Source organism: Lampris incognitus, chromosome 18, assembly GCF_029633865.1.
Source record: "Lampris incognitus isolate fLamInc1 chromosome 18, fLamInc1.hap2, whole genome shotgun sequence".
In the NCBI taxonomy this organism is placed as follows: Eukaryota; Metazoa; Chordata; class Actinopteri; order Lampriformes; family Lampridae; genus Lampris; species Lampris incognitus.
The window spans coordinates 11,825,851-11,848,307 of record NC_079228.1 but is presented as its reverse complement, the minus strand read 5'-3'; the positions used below and the strand labels follow the sequence as shown (position 1 = coordinate 11,848,307).

Here is a 22,457-nt window from a genome sequence, read left to right as displayed (position 1 = left end):
TATTTGGTTTTAGCTGTGAATGCATTAAACCTATATAATTTTACCTCATTTAAAATAACCTGAAGGCAATATAACATGCAGGTATTGCAGCTGGTACATTTTAGGACGCGGTCTTAAAATGTGTTGAGCTACTTTGTTACTCCAGCTAAAAAAATGTATTAATTCTTCATTATGGGAACACATTTTATAAGGGTGAGATGCTGGCTGTGTACGCAGTCATGATTCACTCTGTCGGAGTCAAAAGTTGTTTTTTTTTTGGGTCGATAACTTTTTATATTGGTCTGAAATGATGCGCTGTTCTCAAGGAACAAACAATCTCCGTTGATGATTCATGTAAAGTATTTCAATGTTTGAAAGAAATTACCACTGAAACAATAGACATGTTGAAGTTGCTGTGTTTATCACAATATAGAAAGTACACCGCTGTAAGAACTGATATTTAATATTTTCGTGTGGGTAAATTTTCAGGGTTGCGTTATTTAGATGAAAGTTATTGGAAACAGGAGGCTACTGGTGTCTTGTTGGTCTTCTATTGTGTCTCAAATCAGGTGAGACGTTACACACTTTGTAAGTTATTTTCCAAACCCGGGTTTGTACACGTTGAGGAAACAGTCCAATGCCACCAAGCCAAATGTTTTTCAAATAAATTATAACTGATAAAGTTCTTTTCTGTGGGACTGTCTTCATCGATGGGGATAACATAATCATAAAGGGCATCCAGGTAGCGTGGCGGTCTATTCCGATCGCCGGTTCGAATCCCTGTGTTACCTCCAACTTGGTCGGGCGTCCCTACAGACACAATTCGCCGTGTCTGCGGGTGGGAAGCTGGATCTTGGGTGTGTCCTGGTCGCTGCACTAGCGCCTCCTCTGGTCGATCGAGATCACCGCGCTACGTCCCCCCTGGTGAAACTCCTCACCGTCAGGTAAAAACGAAGCGGCTGACGACTCCACATGTATGGGAGGAGGCATGTGGTAGTCTGCAGCCCTCCCCGGATTGGCAGAGGGAGTGGAGCAGCGACCGGGACGGCTCGGAAGAGTTGGGTAATTGGCGAGGTACGATTGGGGAGAAAAATCCAAAAAAAAAAAATTTAAATAATAATATAATAAAATAATCATAAAAGGAGTTTCTATTTTATTTTGTGGACAAAATATTCTCAAAACATGAATTCAGTTCTCACATGTAACAAAAGCACTTTAATGAAAAAAAAGCATTCAGTTGATACTGAACTATACAAGTAAAACTGACTTGACTTCACGTTGAAGAGGGAATGTGGCATTCAGAAATGAGCTGTTACCCTGTCAATCTCCAGGAGGTCATCCAAGATCTAGATGGGGGGAAAAAAAGCATGAAAATAAACTACAAAATCACAAACCCAACAGTACATGTATACTCGTGTCTGAACTTACAATGTCTTGTGTGGTTCCAATCTTTTTGGCAAGCTCACTGCGCTCCATGGTGCTGAGGTACAAGTACTTGTTGAGAAGTTCTCCGTCCAGAATGTTCCGCACCGCGTTCTGAAGGGTTCGTCTGTCACAGTGCAGCATTCTGGACCCAAGATAAAACTTTTGTCAGATCAAGACGTCAAAAAAGGTGCCACGTCAACTCAATGAACCGTGACCACCAAGTTGTGGTAGGAGCATGGGTCAGGATTTTGCTGTAGCCAAGTACTGGGAGATCCAAACCTGAAGGCCTTTGGGTTTAAGCCGGCATGATGAGGCAGCATTGTGTTGAGAGCATTCTGTAACATCAACAGTCGCCGGTAGGTTTTCTCCTGCATGGGTAGCAGCAACCCTATCCCTCCATCCAGTGTGGCTGGTGACCCACAGCAGGAAGACAACGTTAGCTCCTAACACCTTGAAAACTTTGGGCAGTTGAGAAATCATTGGGCAGCCATCCCAGACCATCAAGGACAACGGTCTGGCCCATAGATATTCCGGGAAATGTTTTTATTTTAATAGATCGTTTGGCTTTTGCCCATCTTAGCAGTAAAGAGCACCCAGTGAGTGTGTCAGTCATCATGTGGGAGAGTTATTCTGGTTACTTACCAAACCATGTGATGTGCTTGTTGTCCCAGGTAAGTGATTTCTTGCTGGCGATGTCCAGGGCTCCTCTGCAGGGCATCCTCCAGAAGGTGTTAATGTGGGCTCCAGCATTAAAGTCAGCTCGCCTCAACAGGCGCATACCCCCGAAGCTCTCTTTAGCTGTAATGGTAAACCACATTTTAAATGGCGGCAGAAACACTTCATACGGCAACCTGTGTTACCCAATTACCTGTGGTAAAGCCACTAATTATTTGTGCACTGAGCCGCTATACATACCTTCAGGTAAATACATATATACAGAGAGGTTCTTGTCTCGATCCGACACTAAAAGTAAAGCAAATAAAAGGTTAGAGATCCGGCAGCAAGATTTTTGCCGTTTTGAAGAAGTTAACGGAGTCATTCTGTAATTCGGAGGGCAAACTTACCCAGAAATCCAAGCTGATTGTTATCTACCATGAATTCAATGCTATAAACCTCCAAGGGCTTTGCATCCTGTTTACAAAAACAACAGGGCAGGAACTCCATTAGAATTACAAAACACGAATATCAGAACAAACATGATAAGTACTTCATTATGTCCAAGTGCTGCTCTTTTGAAGATGAACTTGACTGAATTAAAATTCCCACAGGAGCCGCAGATAACAAAGGCAGGGCTTTCACCATGCATTCTCAGTTGAGGTGTATGTACGGTTAAAGTCAATAAAGACTAAAATTGCATGTACCACAGCCCACGGGTAACACTTAATCCCCCTCGCCACTCAAACACAATGCAACCTGATTGCCTGAAATCTCATTTGGCTCCTGCAACTCAATTGGGGTTAAAACAAGGCAAATTAAAATGCCAACATTCACTAACTAGTTGTGATAACGCACAATTTGTTATACCCTACACGTAATTCAAACTACTCAAACATCTACAGTGTGTCAGGCTGTGGTTTCAAGCCTTGGTCACACCCTGCTTTATTCGTACCCTGCTGACAAGGGATAAAGTCTTGCTCTCCTCCTGGTAGCGCAGCAGCGAGATGCTCTTCATCAGGTCGGCAGCCAAGATGAAGTTCTTGATGCTGTACATCTGGTGGATGTAGAGCTGGGTGTCGATGAAGGCCATGCCTGTCAGGTCATTGTCCTTCAAGCTCCACAGGAAGATCTGTTGAGAATGAGACAGTGTGCATGTAAGTGAAGGTAACTTCAACACAATCAGTAATTTAGAAGAATACGAGTAAATCTGACAACATAAAGCAGGCTCTATTAATACAGTCCTGTGAGATCTGACAGTCATTATATGACATGGAATGAAAGCAATAAGAGTGGCCGAGACCTTCTGTCCGATGGCTGAGACCAGGTATCCGCTGCAGTGACACAGTGCGGTGACCGGTCCCTTCTGTTCCTTCTCATACAGGACTTTGAACTTGTTCTTGGTGAGGGGCTGACCTGGCTCTGGCACCACTTCAATTATATCTAGGATCAGAATCTGAACAAAACCAGCCAACAAATAAATGACATGGAGTGACAGAACCGGCAGCCATACCAACATGTACCCTGGCTCTGCCGAATGACAAAAACTAAGCAGGTATGGGCTTGGCTAATGCTTGGATGGGAGACCTCCCGGGAAAACCGAGTTGCTGCTGGAAGTGCTAGTAGTGGGCAGTCTTCCTTCTGGTCCTAATTTTAAAAAAATCTCAATACCGCAATGCAGTGACAGGGACACTGTGCTGTAGAAAATGCCGTCCTTTGGATGAAAGTGGTGAAGATTCTGCCACCATCTTCCGGTGTGGGAAGATGGCGGCATGAACTTGCGTTTGCGGCGGCCTCACCCAGTCCCGATTATGCAGTGTCTTTGTCCACATCTGCATCTAAGTGTATGTTATCATGTGATGTTTTTATTTTGGTCGTCAATTTCGTTTGGCTGGGAGAGCTGGCGCTGGATCGGCATAGAGCTTGGTCTGTTGCGGGGCAGGCTAAGGTAACTGCTAACTCACGGCCCTGCCTGAGAGGAAACACCGGTCTGGTGGTGGCCTTGCCTAGCGTCGACTGTGCAGTGTTTTTGTCTGCGTTTGTGTCGTCATGTGGAGTGCAGGGGAAGTGTGTCGAGGGTGTCTGGCTGGGAGAGCTGGCACTGGATCAGCTGGGGGAGCCTGATCTGCTACATCCGATAGGCCCAGTGACCACGGCGCTGCCTGGACCTGTGCCTGAGGGGGAAACACCGGGGGCAGTCTGACAGGATACGGAGGCGGGACAGGCTAGGCTAACTGCTAGCCCATGCAGACCGGCAGTTCCGACAGTCATCCTGGCTGGCGTCCGTTGTCTGGAAGGTGGAGTTTTTGGACTGTGTTGCACTGGGAGGACTGTGTTGTTGGCTGTTTCTTTTTGCTTTGTTCTCTCTGTTTTTGTGTTTCTGGTAATGTTGTTTTTGGAGGTTTTTGGATATGTGTTTTTGTGTTGCACTGCTGTGGGCTGGGTGAAACGGAGTTTAATTTCTTCTGTGTATGTAGTACATAATATGAAATGACAAATACATTTTTCCTGATTCCTGAAACGTTAAACTGAGGTCCTGACTCTCATCTCATGGTGGTCATTAGAAGAGCCCATGGCACTTACCACAAAAAGTAGGGGGTCCCCAGTGTCCTGGCCAAATTCCCAACCTGGCTCTCTCCATCTGGCTACCTAATCAGCTCCCCGTGTAATTCGCTCAATGACTCCTCCCTCTCCACCTCAAGCTGATGTGTGGTGAGCATTGTGGCGCAAAATGGCTGCCGTGCATCACCCAGGTGGGTCCAACACATTGGTGGTGGTTGAGGCGAGTTACCCCCTTCACTGTGAAGTGCTTTGGGTGTCCAGATAAAGCACTATGTAAGTATAATCCATTATTATCATTATTATTAGAATCAAACAGCATTTTAAATGTTTTTGTAAATCAGCAACAAACTATTTTGTATGTAAAATTATTTTTGGTTTCTAAGCTGGTGCTCATACCTAGATGGACTTATATTGAGTGAGTAAACAGGAGTTAAGAGACTAGTTCACAGACACTTTGCTGTGCCACAAGGCTGGTAAAGAGGGACCTTTCCATTACGGGTCCCTTCCTGTAAACCCTGTAAACTGCCTTCTATCGTCTAGGACGTCATGGCTAAAGCTTGGAGGTTATTATGGCTGGATGCTCCATACCCTGCCCCTGCAGGTGACCTCTTCCCCCTGCATCAGGCAGGTCCCTGCTGCAATATAGCCCTTCAGTCCAGACACAGTCTCCTGACTCTTCAGGGCCACTGTCTTCATACAGGTCACATGCTCCCACTCCTCCAAATCGATCCTTATGAAGACAGGGGACAGTCACAGGAAAGTAAGTTAGCGATGAGCGTTGTATTTTTATCGATTTGATTTTCTGCAAGAAAAAAAAAACTCTTTCCTGAAAATTACCCTCTTTGTTTCATCACATTTTTGAAATGTAAGTCTAACGATCCATGTCGTGATGCATGCTCAATAATCAGGTAAGGAAGTTGAATTAGTTCATCTGGACGACACGTTTAGTGGGAGAAAAGTTTCAGGCATGTCAGAAACATTACAGAGTGGGATTCCTGAACTGGGGGGGGGGGGGGGGCTAAGAGCACGTGTCGCCATCTTGCAATGCTGTGATTACAGCTATTCCCTAATCCTCTGAAAAGTACACATGGCTACTGTAACTAGTTAATGGTCACAGCAATTTGCATATGAAACCGATTGTTGGTTTCGGTCGTTATGCAACTGTGCTATTTATAAGTCGGGGACACCTGCAGTCAACTGAGACTGACGACGTCACTAAACGTTGTGTCCAGAAGAACTGACTCGAACTTTCTGGGATCTAACAATCGATCTTACTGTCGATCAAACCAACTCAACTGTATCTGGCTCAACATGCAGAAGAGTTGCTGCTGTTCTTTTACCGTGTGTTGGGGATGGCCTCCCAGCTGACCGGGGAGATGAGCTGTATAGAGAACTTTTCCTGCTGAGGGTTGATGTACCGTTCATCTGCAGAGAGGGCACAGAAGATAAAGCATGGCGAATGAGACATTGGTTGTGTTTAACGTGCTGTCCACACATTAAGGAACATGGACCATTTCATTTCATTCAGTGCCCTCATTACTCCAGAGCATCTACTGTAGGAAGACCATCTTCTGCTTCCGGTGTGGGAAGATGGCAGCGCGAATTCACGTTCGCAGTGGCCTCACCCAGTACTAGCATGGGAAGATGGCAGCGCGAATTCACATTTGTGGCGGCCTCAACCAGTACCGTTGATGCAGTGTCTTTGTCCACGTCTGCGTCTAAATGTTTGTCTTTGTTTGTTGGCTGGGAGAGCTGGCACTGGATCGGCTGGGAGAGCTTGGTCTGCTGTGCTGTGGGCCCAGGGACTGCGGCCTTGCTACCCAAGGAGGTAACACCGAGGGCGGTGTGACAGGAAGCGGAAGCAGGGCAGGCTAAGCTAACTGCTAGCCCATGCAGACCGGCAGTTCTGATAACACCGAGGGCGGTCTGGCAGCAGCCTCACCTGGCGTTGACTGGTGTTTTTGATGTCATCATGTGGAGTGTGGGGAGGTGTGTCGAGGGTGTCTGGCTGGGAGAGCTGGCGCTGGATCGGCTGGGAGGGCTTGATCTGCTTCGTCTGGTTGCCACAGGGACCACAGCCCCTGCCTGGAGCTGCGCCCGAGGAGGAAACTAGGAGGGCGGTCTGACAGGACACGTAATCGGGGCGGGCTAGGCTAACTGCTAGCCCATGCAGACCGGCGGTTCTGACAGTCATCCTGGCTGGCAATTGTTCCCTTGAACAGTGATTTTTTTGTTTTTGTTTGGATATACGTATGTGTTAGTTTTTTTGGTTTGGATATATGTGTTAGCTTTTTTTGGTTTGGATATGTGTGTTAGTTTGAATGTGTGTTTTGTAGTTCTTGAATGTGTTTTTGTCTGTATGTTGCACTGCTGTGGGCTGAGGGAAACGGCATTTCGTTTCACTTCATGTGCGCAAAGTACATGAGGTGAAATGACAAATAAAGTGTTCCCGTTTCCTGGTATTGAGTTGTTCATGTCTGACCTCTGTCAATGATCTCAAACTCCTTCTCCTCGCCCGTCATCCTGGGGATGCGAGTGCAGGGCTCCTTCACGCTGGTGCACACAGCGTAGACCTAAGAGGGAAACCCAGAATTCCACATTAGAACATTTCATCAAAGATGAATCCCTTTAAAGTTATTCTCATTGATTTGTCTTTTCTCCCTGCCAGTGTTAAGACTTCAAGAGCCGTGTGCTTTCATCTCCGAATCTGAAAGCAGACAAATCAATATGCTTTTGTCTTGTGTAACCACCACATGAAACGCGCCACTACACCAAAGTCGAGGTGGAGAAGCAAGTGTACTTATACGGGTATGGAATGTGCTCCAGCCTTGATGTGTATCTAATGTAGGGCCTTGTTGCCTCCAGTGTTGTGTGAGCAGATGTCAAGGTGCCCCTACCTTGGATTCCACATGGTAGGAGACGTAGTGGGCGGTGCACCTGAGCGGGATTTTCCTGACCGGCCAAGGGGCATCATAGGACAAGTAGGTTGGCAGGACACTAATCCTCAGCTCTCCCTGCGGGGAAACACAAATAAATGCAAAACTTATTCTTAGCTACACTTTGAGAGAAAGGCCTGGAAATGAATAAAGGAACAAAACTGAAAAATCTTTTTTTTTTTTTTGTGATTTTGATGTACTTTACTGATCCCCATAGGGAAATTACAGTCTGCATTTAACCCATCCTAGCTGTGTAGCTAGGAGCAGCGGGCAGTCGCCCTGCAGCACCCGGGCACCATCTCCAGCTCACAGTTGAACCAAAGTGCTTCACAAGCTTAAAATACAACATAAAATATGTGACACATAAGAATATAAAAATATATGTAAAGAAAAACATAATTAAATAAAGAATATAAAATATAAACAATAAAACTTAAACTAAAAGTATATTTGCACTATAAAATCATGGTGTAAAGCTCAACTAGAATTGAATGCCAGCGAGAATAGGTAGGTCTTTAACAAAGATTTAAAAGTCTCTAGCGTCTGAGCAGATCTTATGTGTACTGGTGAGTTGTTCCAGAGATCAGGGACAGTTCTTAAGCCTGGATCTGGGAACATGTCGGAGCATCTGGTTTGTCGACCTGAGTGCTCTGACTGGTGTATGATGATGTATTAGCTCAGATAAATAAGATGGTTCCAGCCCTTTTAAAGACTTCAAAACAAGTAATAAAATCTTAAACTGGAGCCTAAAACAGACAGGAAGCCAATGAAGGGAGGCCAGTACAGGCGTTATGTGATCACGTCGTTTCTTTCCTGTCAGAAGGCAAGCAGCTGCATTTTGTACAAGCTGCAGGTGACGAAGCGATGACTGAGCTACATCAACATACAATGAATTACAATAATCCAAACGAGAGATAATAAATGCATGAATTACCCTTTCAAGATCATTTGGAGGGAGATAGGCCTTTACTTTTCCAAGAAGTCGTAATTGAAAAAAACTTGTTTTGAAACTGAGCTTATTTGTTCATCAAAGTTAAAAGAGATGTCAAAAATCACACCAAGAATTCCTAACAGAAGAGCGAATGTAGGAAGCTGAAGGGCCAAGAGCACTATCATAACCATCCAGAAGATCAGGTTGTCCATATACACTTATTTCAGTCTTATTGTGGTTTAGTTTCAGGAAGTTTAACTCCATCCATGTTTTGACATCGTTTAAACAACTCAGCAAAGCTGTATAGAACCTCTGATGTCTGTTTTTATAGGCAGACAGATTTGCAAAACAATGAAAAGACACATTATGTTAACCCTGACATGCATGTCTTTTTGATGGTGGGGGGAAACCGGAGCACCCGGAGAAAACCCACCACACACGGGGAGAACATGCAAACTCCACACAAAGGACGACCCCCCATGGTTGGACAACCCCGGGTTTCGAACCCAGGACCTTCTTGCTGTGAGGCGACAGCGCTAACCACTGCGTCACCGTGTCGCCCAGGACCCTAACCAAGGTTACAAATCTAATTCTAGTTTGGCTATAGGCAGTTAGAGAATATCATCCTAAGACTGAGTGTATGAAACAGAAATTTTATAGTTTTACCTCAGTTGAGAGCAGAACAATTAAACCCACCACAGGACAGATTCCTCTGAAACTGAGTAGAATAAATACCAAGATACACATATAAGAATTTTAAGAGTGGATGCATTTGAAGTTTTTACCTGTTTATTAAAGTAGAGGAAGCCTTTGGGGCAATTGATGTTATGGAAGGGAGAGAACGACTCAATGGAACCATCGATGGTCATGGGGTGAAGTCTCATGGCCCCGCGTGAGGTTACCAGCATCCAATGAGGAGAAGGTCCGCAAATGAACACCTTGAGGCAATGAGGAAATGTGAAACACCTGGAAGAATACTTAGTATGTCATCGACTTGGGCGCAACAGGCCTCAAAAAATTAACCAAATCCTCTTACTCCCGAATATCCGGAGATGTCCTCAAAGTATCTGAATCGGGCCACTCGACTCTTGACAGTCGTACTCTCGTCAAGAAGGGTGCCATCTGCCCTCTTATCTCTCTTGAACTTTGGTTTCTTCTCTCTAAAGTTGATGTTGTGAGGTATCTGCGTAGAGTAGGGATACATATTTTAAAACATTAACTTTGTCCGAAGCTGCTGAATTGTTACGTTCAGTGGACATGAGGGCCACAGTTCTTACCTTTTTAAAGCGCACTTTCAAATTGTTTTGAGCCTGCTGCTGATCATAGGGGAAAGCTTCATAGATTAGAAGCTCTTGTTCTACATGGACCTAGAAAACAAGAAATATCCTCGTCACATCCTGTTTGCTGTAAATCTCAGAACTTGGCATTTCTTGCTTTGATAAACTTTCCCACTGAGACACCGTTCCGTCACTTTTATATAGATAGATGTAAAATAGGACAGATGGGATGCCGGGGATCATTTGTAAATGGGATCTATATTTTCTGATTTGAAAATCCAGATCTCTTTCTCTTGATACATGTTTCCTCTGTATGTTTTCCAGCTACACCTCAGAAGCAAAGTTTTGAATGAGTAGCTTGTTTGTGTTTCATTTTTCCTGGGATAAAAGATTCAACTGAAGGAATTTTATCTTTTAAGGGGACAAAAATTCAAGAAGTTCAAGATTCTGCTTTTCTCAAGTTTTTGTTCCGTTATCCCATCAAAATTAGAGAAACACATTTCACCTGTTTGGCCAGAACAAACTGACAAATTAAAAACTCACCAACAGATACGGTCTACTGTGATTGTTGCCGAGTGACACCAGGGTCACCTCTTTGACCAGAGGCATCTCGCCCTGTCGTGTCACTTCCTCTTTTTTACCCTCCCCCTGTGTTGCTGACTGGCCAGAGGAGCTGTCAACCAAGACCCTCTGGCCCACAGGGAAGTTCTTCACCAGGAAAACCAGCCGCCAGTCTGGGAGCTGGTAAATCTTTGAGAAAGTATATGAAGGAATAAAACGTGAAACTGAGTGCAGCATAATAAAATGGGATTAAAGATGCAGGCTCAATAATCCAGGTAAGGAAATCACAGAAAGTTGAATCAGTTCATGTGGACACAACGCTTATTGAGAGAAATGTTCCACAATTCATCTAAGAGACTTTTTCAGTCTCAACTGATTGTAGATATCCCCACCCTTATAAGCAATCTACTACTACTACTTTCCGCTGTTCCCGTTAGGGGTCGCCACAGCGGATCATCCGTTTCCATCTCTTCCTGTCCTCTGCCACATCCATAAACCTCCTCTTTGGCCTTCCTCTTCTGCTCTTCCCTGGGAGCTCCATATTCAGCATCCTTCTCCCAATATACACAGCATCTCTCCTCCACACATGTCCAAACCATCTCAATCTTGCCTCACTTGCTTTGTCTCCAAACCGTCCAACCTGAGCTGTCCCTCTAATATACTCGTTCCTAATCCTGTTCTTCTTCATCACTCCCAATGAAAATCCACCCTTATAAACAATACAGCCTTAACTTATAACAACTTATAAACAACCTTATATCCACCCTTAGAAACAATACAGTGGCATAATGACCGAAAACGATTGGTTTCATATGCAAATTACCTCCCCCTCAGTCACTCATCATCCACTGGAGCACAAACTAGGAGCCATCAGGATGCTGTTCCACCGAGCTGACAACGTCACCACTGACAGAGTGGGCGGGGAAGGGGAGAAATCCCACATTAAACAGGCCCTGGTTAAGTGTGGTTATCCTGACTGGGCGTTTGTCAGAGCCAGGAAGACGTCCAAACAGTGCACCAGCCGATCGAAGACAGGAGAAGGACAACAGCTGTCTGAGCGTAATCTAATCATGATTCTGTATGCGGCGGGAGTGTCGGAACAGTTGAGATGCGTATTTTCCAAACACCGCATCTCAGTTGCTTTCAAACCCCAAAACACGCCGTGCCAGAAATTGGTCCACCCCAAGGATCTGGTTCCCTGGCACAAACAGAGCAGTATAGTGTACGCTGTTAAATGCCGGGAGGATTGCTGTGACTTGTACATTGGGGAAACCAAACAGTGCACATGGTCATTGTAACTCTAATTAATGGTCACGGTAATTTGCATATGAAACCGATCGTTGTTTTCGGTTATTATGCCACTGTATTGTTTATAAGGGTGGGGATACCTGCAGTCAGTTGAGACTGAAGAGGTCACTTAGATGAGTGATGAAACGTTTCTCTCGATAAAAGTTGTGCCCAGATGAACTGATCACCTTTCTGTGTGATTAAAGATGTTTTCTATCACAGCATTTGCAACTTATGTCATGCATTTCAATATCCATCTGACAGCATACATGAACCATACCTCCATCACACCGTTCTCCCTGACTATCATGCACCAGTGAGTGGGTTCTGCTTTGCCCGTGCTTCCTTCGCCTCCAGAGGGCATTGGGGCTGAAGAGCTGCGGTAAGTATCGTCCTTTGTGGGAGTTGTGCCACTGTTGGAGTCTCCATACAACATTTCCTCTTCGTCATCCACCGTATTGCTATGTGGGTGCATAAACAAGCAAACGTACACATGCGCACGTGCACACACACACACACACACACACAGTATTCTTAACAACCTCTGTATGATATCCAAGTAAGGCTTTGGGTTTTATAAACCAGTCATGGCACTGTTTAGTGGATCCTGTGGGCGGATAAATTCTCACCTAAGATCCTGAATGATGGTCTCCGTCTCTGACTGGCTCCTTGCTATCGTGTCGTCTTTATTAGAGCAACTCACTTTGTTTTCTGTGGTGAACATGCCGCTCACGTCTCGAAATGCACAAAGTGTGATCACGCGTGATTGCTATGAAAACGAGAACGTACCGACATGGTCAGTTAACATGCATGACAAGCTACCCAGCTCACACCAAGAAAACGGAAATGTAAGTACTGCCATATCTCAGTATATCGTGACTAGAAGGGTGAATGTTAGGGGCGAGGGCATGGGATTCACTCACGGTAGAGATCTGAGGTTTCTGCAAGGCCAACCGGTGTGTCTTCCCCATGTAGGAGTCGGTCTTCAGCACGAACATGGTTACCACCCCCTCTGCAGTCATGATGACCATATAGGGGTCGGCCACGCAGCACTGCACTATGGGGGAGCCCAGGTCCACGGGGATGAAGTGGAGCTGTGTCACTGAAAGCAGGATAATGAAAGGGTTTGTTTGGGTAGGACAGCCATATAAAGAGAGTGAGTACTCACTTCCATTAAAAGTTAAAACAAAATACTACCTGGATGCATACCTTTTAAGGATTTATTGACCAGATGGGAAAATTATTTCCATTGAGGAATTCTTTCTTTCTTTTTTCTGGATTTTTTTTCTCCCCAGTTGTATCTGGCCAATTACCCCACCCTTCTGAGCTGTCCCGGTCGCTGCTCCACCCGCTCGGCCGATCCGGGGAGGGCTGCAGACTACCACATGTCTGCTCCAACACGTGGAGTCGCCAGCCACTTCTTTTCACCTGACAGTGAGGAGTTTCACCAGGGGGACATAGCGCGTGGGAGGATCACACTATTCCCCCCCGCACAGGCGCCCCAACCAACCAGAGGAGGCGCTAGTGCAGCGACCAGGACACATACCCACATCCGGCTTCCCACCGGCAGACACGGCCAATTGTGTCTGTAGGGTCACCCGCCCAACCCAGGGGCAACGGGGATTCGATCCAGCGATCCCCATGTTGGTAGGCAACGGAATAGACCGCTATGCTACCCAGACACGAGGAATTATTTCTGTTCAGCTCCAGAACAGCTATTTAGTATTCTGTTATCATGCTAGATGACGGCACCGCCAGATTTGAGCATTCCATTGCAACAGCTATATAGCTTACCGGCACCGAATTCAGCACCAAGTAAAATCACTTTGCAAAACTGTCTGTGTTGCACCTTGTCCCCACTTACCTCCTTCCAGCAGTCTTATGCCCATGGGGGAGACCTGGATGATATATTTGTTGTCTCCAATGTTACCGGCAAACACAGTGGGTCCCTGTGTGGCGAAGCCACTGGTGTCCAGTTCCATGATCTCCTGGCCCGTCTGCAGGATCTACGCCCACGTGAAGGAGAGGTCATCGATTCAGCTTCATGACACAGCGCAATAATCACAGCTAGCCAAGCCAGTTTTACTTGTATATCCCCAAATTACGTTTCCTACAGGGCTTCACATTCACACCAGTAAAGCCCTGGTAAAGTCACTGTGCTGTAACTCACGGCACAACGTTCAGATGCAAATCACAACTGTGAGAGGTATGTGAGTGTGAGTGTGTGTGTGTGTGTGTGTGTGTGTGTTGGTACCATGGTGGAGTCTTCTCTGCTCAGAATGAGGAAGCCATGCTTCTTTTTGTCATCCTCCATGGAGGACTCTGCTTTCTCCACCTCCTCCTCTTCTTCCTCCTCTTCTTCCTCCTCCTCCTCCTCCTTTCTCTTCTTCTTCTCCTCCTCCTCCTCTTCCTCCTCACCACCCTCAGCTGTCTCCATCTCAGTCCTGTCCTCAGACTCATCCTTCTTTGCAGCCTGAAAACAAAGCATGCGTGAAGATTGTTTCGATCATCCGATACCTCACATTTGGATTATGTTTTAAATATTGCATTGTATTTTTTTTTTAATTTGCAAAAAACATTTATCTGTGTAGGGGAAATATACTGCACCTTTTTGTCGTCTTTCACCTCACTTGAGATGACTGTCCACATGTCGTGGCAACCTGGCAACTCAAAGGTAGTGACAACTTGGGGTCTGATGCTTCTCTGGTAACACAATGGCAAGAAAAGAAATCACAAAGGGCAAGTAATGGCCAGAGAGAGAACAATCAGTAAACACACACGAAAAAGGAGAGTGACCGCCAAACATTAACTCTAAAGTTAATTAATAAACACCCACCCAATAATATTCCAGAGAACTACAAATTAAGACTTTCTCCTTGTGTTATGAGGGATTTTCATGGCCCTTGTAGACCTTAATCTGTTTAAAATAAGATAACCTTTATTCATCCCCGAAGAGAAATTCAGGAATTCAAATTATGACATCAGTAATACATTTGCATCAGCACAGTTCAATTCGTAGGTCAGATGGCTTACACCTGAGAACAAGTACAAATGCATCCCCCGTGTTTAAGGCTGGGCCCAGGATCTGGGGTCGCCTGCTCGACTGTATCTGAGGTGTTTACAGGCTACTCCATTGATCTCTGAGGCAGCCCTGGTAAACCCAGACTTCACTGTAGCAATGTCACTGGACCTGTGGCAGACGAGCCTCACGACCACAGGTGTTAGGACAGTGCGGCAAAAATCATCAAACACAATACTACATCTTCACATTGTTTTCAGAGGATACAACTTATCAATCCATGCAAGCAGTTTTTTCTTTTCCCCCAGTGAATGGACTTACCTGTAGTACGGACAGTGCACCATTCTTGCCGTAGCCGGAACACGCCACAACCTCGAGGTCGGGCTCAGGGTTGCTCTGGAACTGTGGGTGAGAGGGAAACTGAAGTTAACAACTTTGAGAAACACTTCTTGAATGCCCATCCAGCCATTATCCAAACTGCTTATCCTGCTCTCAGGGTTGTGGGGATGCTGGAGCCTATGCCAGCAGTCATTGGGCGGCAGGCGGGGAGACACCCTGGACAGGCTGCCAGGCCATCACAGGGCCGACACACACACACACACACACCTAGGAACCATTTAGTATGGCCGATTCACCCGACCTACATGTCTTTGGACTGTGGGAGGAAACCGGAGCACCCGGAGGAAACTCACGCAGACATGGGGAGAACATGCACAGAGGACGACCTGGGATGACCCCCAGGGTTGGACAACCCCGGGGCTCGAACCCAGGACTTTCTTACTGTGAAGTGACCGCGCTAACCACTGTGCTGCCACACTTCCTGAATGGATTTCTTAATTTCATTGTGATGGAAAAAATTACAACTAGACGACATAGATGAAGACGATACCTCTTCAGACAAGAACGCTGGTTCACCCATTGAGGCAGTGGCACAAGGTCCAATGTTCAATATGCTGTCACACACCTGTAAGAAAACCCAAGGCAAACATTGTTCAACATTTCACAAATCTGAAATAATAATTTCAATGTTTTCTAACAACCAACAAAGCTGCTGTAGTGTCATACCTCAAAGGAATAGGTGGCTAACTGAGTGCCTGACTGGGCCTCACTACCATACACCTCAATCTCGTCCACCTCATCTGATAAAGCAAGATCATGAGATGGAACGCATCATACACCGTACCTTTGTTTACAATACACCAAGCACATTTCTAGTACATGTCAGAATTGCAAATGTCAACGTACCAGTCCAGTTAGTGGAAGAATCCATCCTTTTCTTTTTGCTTGGTGGTTCCTCCTAAAATGTGTCATTAGCAGTGATTTAGAACAGGGAGGTTAAATAAAACGGACTGTTCAATGGTGCCGTAAGCTGACAACACATACGTCATTCATACGCCACCTAGGCAGCATGTAGAGAGAGGGAGGTGATTCAAAACATTAGCCGAGCCGCTCACCGGCTCATTACCTGAAGAAAAATAGTCCCTCCCATACCGCGTTTAATATACTTTATGAATGAGCCACAGGGATTAAATGGTACTACTGCATTTCCCGGACTACAAGTCGCACATTTGTCGCACTCAGCAAAAAATATGTTGTTGTGAGGGAAAAAAATATACAAGTCGCTTCGGTGTATAAGTCGCATTTATATGATGGTACAATAGAAACTGAATGACAGTAGAACAGACAATCCAGCTAAAATCAACATAGCAGGATGATCAGTGAGTCCATGAAGTCTAAAAAAAGAAAAAGAAAAAAATCCATGACTTGCCACAAGTTGGTTTAAATGGAAGTTAGTCCACTAGAACCAGATAACTTGACCTACGGTCACCTGTGGAGGCATGGAGGTGTTTAGGAGAGAAGGCAGTGGAGTTTTTAGCTAGATTGTTTAACACAATCCTGGAAAGTGAGAGGATGCCTGAGGAGTGGAGAAGCAGCACACTGGTACCGATTTTCAAGAGTAAGGGTGACGTGAAGGGTGACTGAAGTGAGGTTTTGCAGCAACGACCAAACGAGCAGTGGAGTAGTAGGAACATTTAAGCGCTCCATTGTCGTTTGTTGGCACCATAACAGCTAACAACAATCGCCATTTTCTTTTGAACTACTCAAGTGACCACCGAAAACAGCTCAATGTCCGTTCTACTCTCATTCCATGACCTCCTGTTTTTACAAAGTCTGCTGCAGGGGCGACCGGGTTCTCTGCGGTATAACCAGGTGGGTTGGTTGGACTCCTTAGCCTTGGTTGGCAGCCAATCCAAGAGAAGGACAACTCTGATTTCAAACCCGGGTAGATGAAGCTCATTAGCCTTGTCGGGCAGTTCATCTAGGACAAGGACATCTCTGATTTCAAACCGCCGCTGCCTTGCGGGTATACTCGTATACGGGAAACGCTTCGGGAAGAAACCCTGAGGAGAAATCTGCATCCGTCTCCATTGCCAGTCATCTCGCTTAGTCTTGCCACAGGTAGTAGGTGGTCTCAGACGAGACAGTGGGGTTGACAATGCGCAACTCTTCCTCACTTTAATCATCGCGCAAGTCATCAGTCATCCATCACAGGTTGTCTAGATGGTCCTCGTCACCGTGATGGATGAATAACATTCGTCCGACAAAATTACATTGTCTAAGTCGCTTTGGAACATAAGTCGCAGGACCAACCGGACGAGTAAAAAATAGTGGCTTGTAGTCCAGGAAATACAGTATGTACTTTACGATAGAACAAAGGAAAGCCTTGGCAATTGCTTTTCTTGGGTGTTGCTGAAAACATAACAGAGCTCAGACAATTTGGGTGCATGACACTTTGTTGTCTACCTGCCCAAAGCATTGTCAATGCAATTCACTGAGGAGCCAGCAGAGTACCTCAACTGATCCAGCTTTACAAAGAAGCAAAATGCATATGTAAAAACCTACCGGTCTTTCTTTTTCCTTGTCCTGCTTTTCTTTGCCCTCCTCTGGTAGGGTCTCTTGTAGCTTTTCTGTGTATTTTAGGAGCAGTGAATTTCCAAGACGGGAGCCAAGGAAAAGGTAGCCTGGTTCCATAGTCATCATCTGGAAAAGGATAACCCAGAGTGGTGAACAGAGCTGATGTGCTTCAGCTGAATACTCATTCTATGGACTGACCAGGCAGATTATGAACATGCAGTATTTATTTTAAAGCCTAAAAGGTCAGCAAACATTAGATTATAGTCTCCCTGTAATCTTTGTGTCAAGATTTCAGTCTACTGTGCACAGTTCTGTGCTAAAATAGCATTATTTTATGTCTCCTCCCCCTTCTATGGTCTTTTTCCCCAAATGAAGTTATCAATAAATTCTGCGGTCGGTACTTCTCCAGGAAAGGGAGAATGGATTGAGCTTGTGGTTGTGCTTGGCTCTTCAACTGTTCAGGATAGCTCTCCAGACAAAAATTGTTTTTTTTAAAAATGGCCTGCATCTACAGACTGCCCCTATTCCAAAAGCTTTAGATAGCGCTTACACAGGTGGTCAGGACACTGGCAGCCGCCTTGTCAAAGTGGAAGGCCCTGACGCTCCTCATGCCATCGGTGATAAGGGTCAATACGTAGCTGCAGAGAGAACGAGACAACAGTCGGCAGACAGTCATAACCTGTCATCATGGCTGATATACGGCACACTGTCAAACCCAGCGTTGCACTCACATTTCCCCTCCTTTCAAAGAGATGACCATCTTATCATAGGCGATAAAGGCAGACTGGGAACAGTCCAGTGTGATCCTTACTTCTTCCTGTACGCCTGCATAATAAAAACAGATCTATGGATGGATTCTGACAGATTACACAGTTATGACAAATATCAAATGGCATGTGCAATAAAACAAAGACAACAGAGTTGGATATTAGAAATATCTGTGCAGATGTGGTGTGCCCGAATGACAATACTCACGCAGTGGGAAGGCTGTGGTCCCACTTGTTTGAGAATTAAGAGATACTCCAAATGGTGGCACACTTTGATTTAAGTACAATAATGAATTGACAGCAAACACCACTACGCCACCTAGAAATATATCATTTAATTAGTGTAATCTAAAGAATTGCGGTAACTATTACAACGTTTTATTTCAAACAAGTGCAGAACATTTCTTTACAGGTAAGCACAATACGGATGATCTCTAAATACTGGTCTCACCGATGGGCTTGGGAACAGCCATGACCTGTGTACAGTCAAAGGGTAGATTGCTGAGAGACCAGATGACAGGGTGCACCTTCTGCATGATGTTGAGGGAGATTGCCACGATGCTGCACGTGTCCTGGCGTACAGCGACACGCCTGGGGGAGAAAAAATGAACTCATTTGTCAATCTGGATATGAACTCAATGTATGAGACATAAAATAAAAAGCTGCTATACTTGGTAAAATGGTGAACTCACCCAGGCCATGTCTGGTTGGGCTCATATAGGATAAGTAGTGTTGGCTCATAGTAGCCATGGAGGAACTTCATGTCAATGATATTTAGTAGCTTCTCATCCAGTTCACGGACATCAATAATATAGCTGGGAAGGAAGCTGGATTTAGGTCTGCAAGAGAGATTAAGTGACAGTCAGACAACACACATGACTAAATAAAAGCTATAATGTGTTAAAAGAGGGCATGCATGAGAACAGATTTGCCCATGCTTACAATAAGTTTGGCAACAGCGCTGACAGAACTAAAGCATCGCTGAGGACTATCTCTTATCACGATTCATGTACTCATGGATGAACGTGTTCACTAGATAGTAAAGTCTAACTAACAGGCAGCATGTGACATTTAATATGAGCATACCCTTCTCCAACCACCCCCTCCTGCTCATCAGTTAGAGTGTCTTTTCTGAATGGCAACACAACAAGCTTGGTGCCATAAACCAACATTACAGCACAACGATTCTCTGGATCCACACGGACAATGGGAATGTGTACGTTCTGGACAAATCCATCCTGAAAATTTAAAACCAGGCAAATTACTAACATCATTCTGGCAATAACTCAGAATATATTATTCTAATTTAGATAACATTAGCATTTTTGTCCATTTAACATTTTTAATATGGCTAGATAAAGCAGAAATGACCAAATGTGATTGAAACCATGAAGCAAATTTGATTCTTTTGGTCTTGGAAACAGTTAATTCAATGCATCACTCTGGCTACTTTTCAACAGGGTTTCTGCAGGCTTCAACAAGTTAAATTTGAGACTTTTTAAGACCTTGTTAATACCACTTTGAATGTAATTTAATACCTATTTCATGGCCATAAAGGCAAAAGTATGAAAAACAGGAAGAAAAATCGGCATGTATGAAAATAGGTCCTAGAATTACTTAAGACTCATTGCAATGTAACATAATTGTAATGCATAATAATAATAATATAGTATAATTATTTTACAACTTGTTCCCCTAGACAGGCCGCCAGCCCATCACAGGCCCGACACACACACCCCAATGACTCCCAATTCCAATGATGCCCAATGACCACTGGGATAGGCTCCAGCATGCTCATGACCCTGAGCGGTTTGAATAATGAATGAATGAATGAATTTATTCCCAATGTGCCTGATTTGAGGATTTTCTTGCAAATGCAGCAGAAGGCTTCATACCCATTTCCCTCAGTTGGCTTCAACCACATACCCTGTTGTTCTCCATCTTGGTCTCTTTGAAGTTACACTTCCCTGTGTTACCATCCATCCATTCATTATCCAAACCGCTTATCCTGCTCTCAGGGTCACGGGCCCTCAGGGTCACTTCCCTGTGTTAGCTGCCACAGAAATCAAGTAGCCTGTATACCTGATGGCATGCTAGCTACCCACTAGATGAGTGTGTTCGAATAAACTCTGACTGGGTTGCAAAGATTGTGGCTCTGTTCTCCAAACAAGGAAAAAAAAAGAAACTGAACTATCAATTATTTGCAAATTGAAGATACCGCAGCATTACGGAAAGAACTTCATCATCCAGTCAATTTTTAAGACCTATTAAAATCACATTTAAGACCTTTTTAGGCCTACAATCCAAATAATTGAATTTGAGATTCTTTTAAGACTTTTTAAGGACCTGCAGAAACCCTGTGAAGGTTGCGCTGGACTGAAGATGCAGTTAAACTCTGAATATAGATATATTCACAAATTTCTTGCTTCAACATACTCTGAGCTCCGGCTCTTCAAAATAATGAAGAGAGAGTGTCTTCAGGTCATGTGTCCCTGGGTCATACTCCACCACTGACAACTAAGAAGAATAAAAATATATAAGAGTGAATGAAAAAAGTTTCTGTGTGGTTAAAAATGCTTATGTGTGGTTTGACATGAAGGTAGTGGAATCGTGCAGCTGGCAAAATACCTTAGCATCTTTGAAACTTAGCAGAAGAGCATCTCTATTGGTTCCTACAAGCTGCACGCTGGCCATGGACATTACATTGCCAAAGAGAGAAAAGGCTGCCACCTGTTCTAGCTTCTCTTTACGAGCCTTAGCATCTGCAAGGGACAGGTGTGAAATGAGAACACCAAAAGAACATGATTGCCATGTTGTTTTTTCAACACTGAAACACCTGCTTTGAGAGACAGGTGACCTTACCTGAAGACTTCTCACTTTTTGATGTATTCTGAAAAAAGAAAAGAAAGGTATGTTATACCCTATGCAATGCAACACCTTGTGCAACTCTTACTCAAGCAATTTAACCTTGGAAAAAAACCCTGCTCTTGAGCAGCATCATCACCTCCACATCGTGGATTATCCTATAGACATAGAGCTGAGATGTTCCGGCAACGACTAGGTTCTTCTCCTTATTGGATATGAAGTTGCAGTAGACGGAGAACTCCACTGCAGTGGGTGTGTGGGCTTGTCTGTACACAGCATACATCCTGGATTAACCCCTCAGCACCTACATGGGTGAGAACATTCACTTCATTGTCACTGCCAAAGACCAGTTATAGAAGATTATGTAACGTTGCATCATCATGTTTACATTGCTTAAAGAGCAGGTCAAGGGAACTTAAGTACCGTTCTTAAATCCAACAAAGGACTCCCATTCATTCGACTCGTGCTAGGGGCATCAAGGCTCAGCTTTCCATAAACGTTAGCTTTGCCTGCGAATTAAGTTTATACATATACTTAACATATACTTCAGGCTCTTTAATGAGACATTACAAAAGACTGTGTACGTTACTTCGGGGATTACTAACTGATCTGGAGTTACTATTAACTAGCTAAGTAGGCTAAGATTGTGCTAACTTTTATGTAGCATGGCATGATAGTTCCTGCAACACGTTTTGGCATTTTCGGCAAGTTAAAGCTAAAACAACCATAAAAGAGAGTTTTCAACAAACCTGTGATAAACAGAAGCTAACGGCGTTTTCTTATTAACTCCTTCCTTTACAATTTACATCAAAAATATCATTATTCACCGAGCCGCTAACTTAGCCATCCCCGATAGCCAAGGAAGCTAGCCGTTGCTACGCTGTCGTCCGTTCTGACAATGTTTTACTTCCGGTGTCTCGTTTTCAAAATAAAAGCGTTTAAGCGCGTCGAACTCAATGGAAGCCACTACAGCAGTGTTTCTCAACCGGGGGTCCGCGAACCCCTAGTGGTCTATGGTGTAATTGCAAGGGGTCCGTGAAAATAAAATATCTTTTAAAAAAAAAGATCCAATGACATTTATAGAAATAGGATTATTTTACTCAAATGTGACTGAGACCTTTATCTACCTAAACTATAAAGGGTAACAGGACTTTTTTCTCTAATTACATCTGTTTCACAAGTGTAATTTATTGTATTTTAATAAGAGATCTCGCTCCCGTTTGCATTGTTAAAAGTTACTGCATAAAAATTGTTGTTACATATATCTGAAAGTTACTG

The 22,457-nt window shown here is 44.4% G+C and overlaps 1 protein-coding gene across 2 annotated transcripts; it reads right to left on the bottom strand.

Moving 5' to 3' along the window:
* Positions 1 to 1,185: 1,185 nt before the first annotated feature.
* cpsf1 (cleavage and polyadenylation specific factor 1) lies at positions 1,186 to 22,031 on the bottom strand. 2 transcript variants are annotated; one of them, XM_056298768.1, is made up of 39 exons: positions 21,929 to 22,018; positions 21,603 to 21,688; positions 21,319 to 21,483; positions 21,177 to 21,204; positions 20,943 to 21,076; positions 20,751 to 20,831; positions 19,401 to 19,552; positions 19,007 to 19,153; positions 18,766 to 18,905; positions 18,523 to 18,633; positions 18,279 to 18,372; positions 18,098 to 18,185; positions 17,536 to 17,673; positions 15,877 to 15,928; positions 15,697 to 15,770; positions 15,521 to 15,595; positions 14,953 to 15,033; positions 14,220 to 14,315; positions 13,867 to 14,085; positions 13,477 to 13,618; positions 12,536 to 12,714; positions 12,242 to 12,381; positions 11,893 to 12,073; positions 10,308 to 10,514; positions 9,765 to 9,854; positions 9,524 to 9,670; positions 9,273 to 9,425; positions 7,518 to 7,634; positions 7,103 to 7,193; positions 5,961 to 6,045; positions 5,209 to 5,350; positions 3,362 to 3,514; positions 3,014 to 3,190; positions 2,469 to 2,535; positions 2,320 to 2,367; positions 2,047 to 2,202; positions 1,684 to 1,813; positions 1,408 to 1,546; positions 1,186 to 1,325 (listed from the first exon to the last, which is right to left on the bottom strand). In XM_056298768.1, the coding sequence occupies exons 3-39, from the start codon at positions 21,460 to 21,462 to the stop codon at positions 1,278 to 1,280; spliced, it is 4,446 nt and encodes a 1,481-aa protein (XP_056154743.1). In that variant the 5' UTR covers positions 21,463 to 21,483; positions 21,603 to 21,688; positions 21,929 to 22,018; the 3' UTR covers positions 1,186 to 1,277. The 2 variants fall into 2 exon arrangements, with proteins under 2 accessions (XP_056154743.1, XP_056154742.1); XM_056298767.1 differs by lacking the exon at positions 21,603 to 21,688 and having other exon boundaries at positions 21,929 to 22,031.
* Positions 22,032 to 22,457: the final 426 nt, after the last annotated feature.